The sequence below is a fragment of the Coregonus lavaretus genome (assembly GCF_964263955.1).
Source record: "Coregonus lavaretus genome assembly, chromosome: 5".
NCBI classification, from domain to species: Eukaryota; Metazoa; Chordata; class Actinopteri; order Salmoniformes; family Salmonidae; genus Coregonus; species Coregonus lavaretus.
Window position 1 is genome coordinate 1,302,439 of NC_139992.1, and position 6,000 is coordinate 1,308,438.

At 43.0% G+C, this 6,000-nt stretch overlaps 1 protein-coding gene across 1 annotated transcript in view; it reads left to right on the top strand.

Moving 5' to 3' along the window:
* LOC311128777 (MAGUK p55 subfamily member 4-like) overlaps window positions 1-6,000 on the top strand; it is a gene marked incomplete at both ends in the record, with an annotated part of 33,294 nt that overhangs the window by 22,458 nt on the left and 4,836 nt on the right. Inside the window, 3 exons of the mRNA XM_084161020.1 lie at window positions 1,569-1,662; window positions 2,982-3,090; window positions 3,308-3,442. Of these exons, the coding sequence (XP_084017146.1) occupies window positions 1,569-1,662; window positions 2,982-3,090; window positions 3,308-3,442 (338 nt within the window). The remainder of the gene's footprint in view (window positions 1-1,568; window positions 1,663-2,981; window positions 3,091-3,307; window positions 3,443-6,000) is intronic.

Genomic DNA, 6,000 nt, shown 5'->3' on the forward strand with positions numbered 1-6,000 from the left:
CATCTATATTGTCTAATATCATATGTTACATTATATATACAAAAGTATCTGGACACCCCTTCAAATTAGTGGATTCGGCTATTTCAGCCACACCCGTTGCTGACAGGTGTATAAAATCGAGCACACAGCCATGCAATCTCCATAGACAAACATTGGCGGTAGAATGGCCTTACTGAAGAGCTCAAAGACTTTCAACGTGGCACCGTCATAGGATGCCACCTTTACAACAAGTCAGTTGGTCAAATTTCTGCCCTGCTAGAGCTGCCCCGGGTCAACTGTAAGTGCTGTTATTGTGAAGTGGAAACGTCTAGGAGCAACAACGGCTCAGCCGCAAAGTGGTAGGCCACAGAAGCTCACAGAATCGTCTGTCCTCGGTTGCAACGCTCACTACCGAGTTCCAAACTGCCTCTGGAAGTAACGTCAGCACAGGAACTGTTCGTAGGGAGCTTCACAAGCCTACGATCACCATGCGCAATGCCAAGTATCGGCTGGAGTGGTGTAAAGCTCGCCACCATTGGACTCTGGAGCAGTGGAAACGCGTTCTCTGGAGTGATGAATCACGCTTCACCATCTGGCAGTCCCACGGACAAATTTCGGTTTGGCGGAAACAAGGAGAACGCTACCTTCCCAAATGCATAGTGCCAACTGTAAAGTTTGGTGGAGGAGGAATAATGGTCTGGGGCTGTTTTTCATGGTTCCGGCTAGGCTTCTTAGTTCCAGTGAAGGGAAATCTTAACATTACAGCATACAGTACAATTACATTCTAGACGATTCTGTGCTTCCAACAGTTTGGAAAAGGCCCTTTCCTGTTTCAACGTGACAATGCCCCCGTGCACAAAGCGAGGTCCATACAGAAATGCTCTGTCGAGATCGGTGTGGAAGAACTTGACTGGCCTGCACAGAGCCCTGACCTCAACCCCATCAAACACCTTTGGGATGAATTGGAATGCCAACATTTACATAAGGCCTAATTGCCCAACATCAGTGTCTGACCTCACTAACGCTCTTGTGGCTGAATGGAAGCAAGTCCCCACAGCAATGTTCCAACATCTAGTGGAAAGCCTTCCCAGAAGAGTGGAGGCTGTTATGGCAGCAAAGGGGGGACCAACTCCATATTAATGTCCATGATGTTGGAATGAGATGTTCGACGAGCAGGTGTCCACATACTTTTGGTTATGTATCTCTGTACTGTATGTCTCCTCTATGTCTCCTCTATGTATCTCTGTACTCTATGTCTCCTCTATGTCTCCTCTATGTATCTCTGTACTGTATGGCTCCTCTATGTCTCCTCTATGTCTCCTCTATGTATCTCTGTACTGTATGGCTCCTCTATGTCTCCTCTATGTATCTCTGTACTGTATGTCTCCTCTATGTCTCCACTATGTCTCCTCTATGTCTCCTCTCCCCTCCATGGCCTTTTATCTTGTCACATAACAGGATTTACGTTCTGTTCTGACTGATGGTATTATGTTGTTTTAGTGGTTGTCCTCTGTGGTGGATGTTGTGATGTGACGGGATACAGGTTGGTTGTAATTCTGTGTTGATGGGTTGTCTTTCATCGTCCTCAGACACAACGCGACCAGCCAGAGATGGAGAGGAGACTGGAAGAGAATATCATTTTGTCACCAAAGAGCTGTTTGAGTACATGGTGTGCAACCACAGGTAATGCTAGTGATTTGTTTTATTATTTGTTTTAATAATTGCTAGTAGCCTAGCTGTTAGACTGTGCTTAGGGTTGTTGTCCTGTTGGAAGGTGAATCTTCACCCAGAGCTCCTGAGCTCTCTGGAGCAGGTTTTCATCAAGGATCTCTCTGTTCTTTGCTCTGTTCATCTTTCCCTCGATTCTGACTAGTCTCCCAGTCCCTGCGGCTGAAAAACATCCCCACAGCATGATGCTGCCACCACCATGCTTCACCGTAGGGATGGTGCCAGTTTCCTCCAGACGTGACGCTTGGCATTCAGGCCAAAGAGTTCAATCTTGTTTCATCAGACCAGATAATATTTTTTCTCATGGTCTGAGAGTACTTTAGGCCTGATTGGTGGAGTGCTGCAGAGACGATTATCCTTCTGGAAGGTTCTCCCATCTCCACAGAGGAACTCTACATCTCTGTCAGAGTGACCATCCGGTTCTTGGTCACCTCTCTGACCAAGGCCCTTCTCACCCCGATTGCTCAGTTTGGCCGGGTGGCCAGCTCTAGGAATAGTCTTGGTGGTTCCAAACTTCTTCCATTTAAGAATGATGGAGGCCACTGTGTTCTTGGGGACCTTCAAAGCTGCAGAAATCTATTGGTACCCTTCCCCAGATCTGTGCTTCGACACAATCTTGTCTCGGAGCTCTACGGACAATTCCTTCGACCTCATGGCTTGGTTTTTGCTCTGACATGCACTTTCAACTGTGGGACCTTATAATATATATATATATATATGTGTGTGTGCCTTTCCAAATCATGTCCAATCAATTGAATTTACCATAGGGGTCCAATCAAGTTGTAGAACTATCTCAAGGATGATCAATGGAAACAGGATGCACCTGAGCTCAATTTCGAATCTCATAGCAAAGGGTCTGAATATACTTATGTAAATACGTTTACTTATGTAAATAAGGTATTTCTGTTTGTAATTTTTTAATACATTTGCAAAAATTTCTCTACCTGTTTTCGCTTTGTCACTATGGGGTAGTGTGTGTAGATTGAGGATTTCTTTTTATTCAATCCCATTTTAGAATAAGGCTGTAACGTAACAAAATGTGGAAAAAGTCAAGGCGTCTGAATACTTTCCGAATGCACTGCATATTATTAATTTAACCAGGAAAATACCCTTTAGAGTTAGAAACTTTACTTGGCTCTGTTTTTGTTTCAGAATCCAGTAAGAGATGAAACAGAGTCCAATGGGGATTTGATATGTTCATTGTTGTTATATAAGTGGTTGTAGTATAGTTGTAATCAATCGATTTTTATAATGTATCTTTGGGTCTGTCCCAGGTTCCTGGAGTATGGTGAATATAAAGGCCATCTGTATGGGGCCAGTATCGATGCCGTCAGAGACGTGATAGACAGTGGAAGGATGTGTGTTATTGACATTCAGCCACATGTAAGTTATATTCCTATACTCCTGTATCTATGGGAAGGTTTTTTTACACCACAGATATCACAGCAGGAATAATTATTAATTGTGGTATTTGTGGAACACTTAACCTTTTTATAATGGGTTGGTAAAAGAGTTTAAAATTAAGTTGTTAATATATACTGTAACTGCCATTTATTAATTTATTTTATACCATATGTTTGTATGTATTTGTATGTTTCAGAGTATCCTGTCTGTGAGGAATAAGACGTTCAAGCCTTATGTCGTCTTTATAAAGCCTCCTAGTAAAGAACGACTGAGAGAGACGCGGAGGGAGGCACGCATTTTCACCAGCCATGTCGTCAACAGACCTTTTAAAGTGAGATCTCCTTACATGAATGTGTTGTCACTGGTCAGGCCATCCTTTTTTGGATGTAGATAATTAGGGTTGTAAAGATTCACTGATACGCCTCGGTCCCGATTCAAATGTTTAAGATAGTACGTTACAAATCGCCGGTTCACTAAAATGTGTTGCTCATATTACTCATCATTCTACCGTTTCTGAAAATCATCTTTTGTGTAAAACTGATGCGTCCTTCAGTGTCGAACTGCACGTAACTGTATTGACATCCATTGGTCTACAAGTCATGTTGCATTGCCGAACAAACCCAGGCAATATCAGTAGCCTAGTCAAACTACTCGCTGTGACCAACATGAGGTAGGCGGCCTTGAGATGCTCTAATGGTCTTGCGTGATATTAGGCTTTTATTAGTTGAGTGATGTCATACCTGAACGGGGTATTACAATAGATTTTATTTTGATTGCTCGGGTTCACCATCTGCAATAGTTTTTAATAGTTTTACTTTAAACAATCCGTGTATATTGGTCATTTTTAGATATACAGGATAAAGTTAATAATTTTCATAATGAGGAGAGACGCACTGCATGGCCAAAGCAAGAGGAGAAAATAAGCTCACTAAAAACTCCCACATAAATCTGACAGTGGTAGTGGGGTAATAGATGTCTCCCTAATGGCTCTAATCTGATAGTGGTAGTGGGGTAATAGATGTCTCCCTAATGGCTCTAATCTGATAGTGGTAGTGGGGTAATAGATGTCTCCCTAATGGCTCTAATCTGATAGTGGTAGTGGGGTAATAGATGTCTCCCTAATGGCTCTAATCTGATAGTGGTAGTGGGGTAATAGATGTCTCCCTAATGGCTCTAATCTGATAGTGGTAGTGGGGTGGAAGATGTCTCCCTAATGGCTCTAATCTGATAGTGGTAGTGGGGTAATAGATGTCTCCCTAATGGCTCTAATCTGATAGTGGTAGTGGGGTAATAGATGTCTCCCTAATGGCTCTAATCTGATAGTGGTAGTGGGGTAATAGATGTCTCCCTAATGGCTCTAATCTGATAGTGGTAGTGGGGTAATAGATGTCTCCCTAATGGCTCTAATCTGATAGTGGTAGTGGGGTAATAGATGTCTCCCTAATGGCTCTAATCTGATAGTGGTAGTGGGGTAATAGATGTCTCCCTAATGGCTCTAATCTGATAGTGGTAGTGGGGTAATAGATGTCTCCCTAATGGCTCTAATCTGATAGTGGTAGTGGGGTAATAGATGTCTCCCTAATGGCTCTAATCTGATAGTGGTAGTGGGGTAATAGATGTCTCCCTAATGGCTCTAATCTGATAGTGGTAGTGGGGTAATAGATGTCTCCCTAATGGCTCTAATCTGATAGTGGTAGTGGGGTAATAGATGTCTCCCTAATGGCTCTAATCTGATAGTGGTAGTGGGGTAATAGATGTCTCCCTAATGGCTCTAATCTGATAGTGGTAGTGGGGTAATAGATGTCTCCCTAATGGCTCTAATCTGATAGTGGTAGTGGGGTAATAGATGTCTCCCTAATGGCTCTAATCTGATAGTGGTAGTGGGGTAATAGATGTCTCCCTAATGGCTCTAATCTGATAGTGGTAGTGGGGTAATAGATGTCTCCCTAATGGCTCTAATCTGATAGTGGTAGTGGGGTAATAGATGTCTCCCTAATGGCTCTAATCTGATAGTGGTAGTGGGGTAATAGATGTCTCCCTAATGGCTCTAATCTGATAGTGGTAGTGGGGTAATAGATGTCTCCCTAATGGCTCTAATCTGATAGTGGTAGTGGGGTAATAGATGTCTCCCTAATGGCTCTAATCTGATAGTGGTAGTGGGGTAATAGATGTCTCCCTAATGGCTCTAATCTGATAGTGGTAGTGGGGTAATAGATGTCTCCCTAATGGCTCTAATCTGATAGTGGTAGTGGGGTGGAAGATGTCTCCCTAATGGCTCTAATCTGATAGTGGTAGTGGGGTAATAGATGTCTCCCTAATGGCTCTAATCTGATAGTGGTAGTGGGGTAATAGATGTCTCCCTAATGGCTCTAATCTGATAGTGGTAGTGGGGTAATAGATGTCTCCCTAATGGCTCTAATCTGATAGTGGTAGTGGGGTAATAGATGTCTCCCTAATGGCTCTAATCTGATAGTGGTAGTGGGGTAATAGATGTCTCCCTAATGGCTCTAATCTGATAGTGGTAGTGGGGTAATAGATGTCTCCCTAATGGCTCTAATCTGATAGTGGTAGTGGGGTAATAGATGTCTCCCTAATGGCTCTAATCTGATAGTGGTAGTGGGGTAATAGATGTCTCCCTAATGGCTCTAATCTGATAGTGGTAGTGGGGTAATAGATGTCTCCCTAATGGCTCTAATCTGATAGTGGTAGTGGGGTAATAGATGTCTCCCTAATGGCTCTAATCTGATAGTGGTAGTGGGGTATAGATGTCTCCCTAATGGCTCTAATCTGATAGTGGTAGTGGGGTAATAGATGTCTCCCTAATGGCTCTAATCTGATAGTGGTAGTGGGGTAATAGATGTCTCCCTAATGGCTCTAATCTGATAGTGG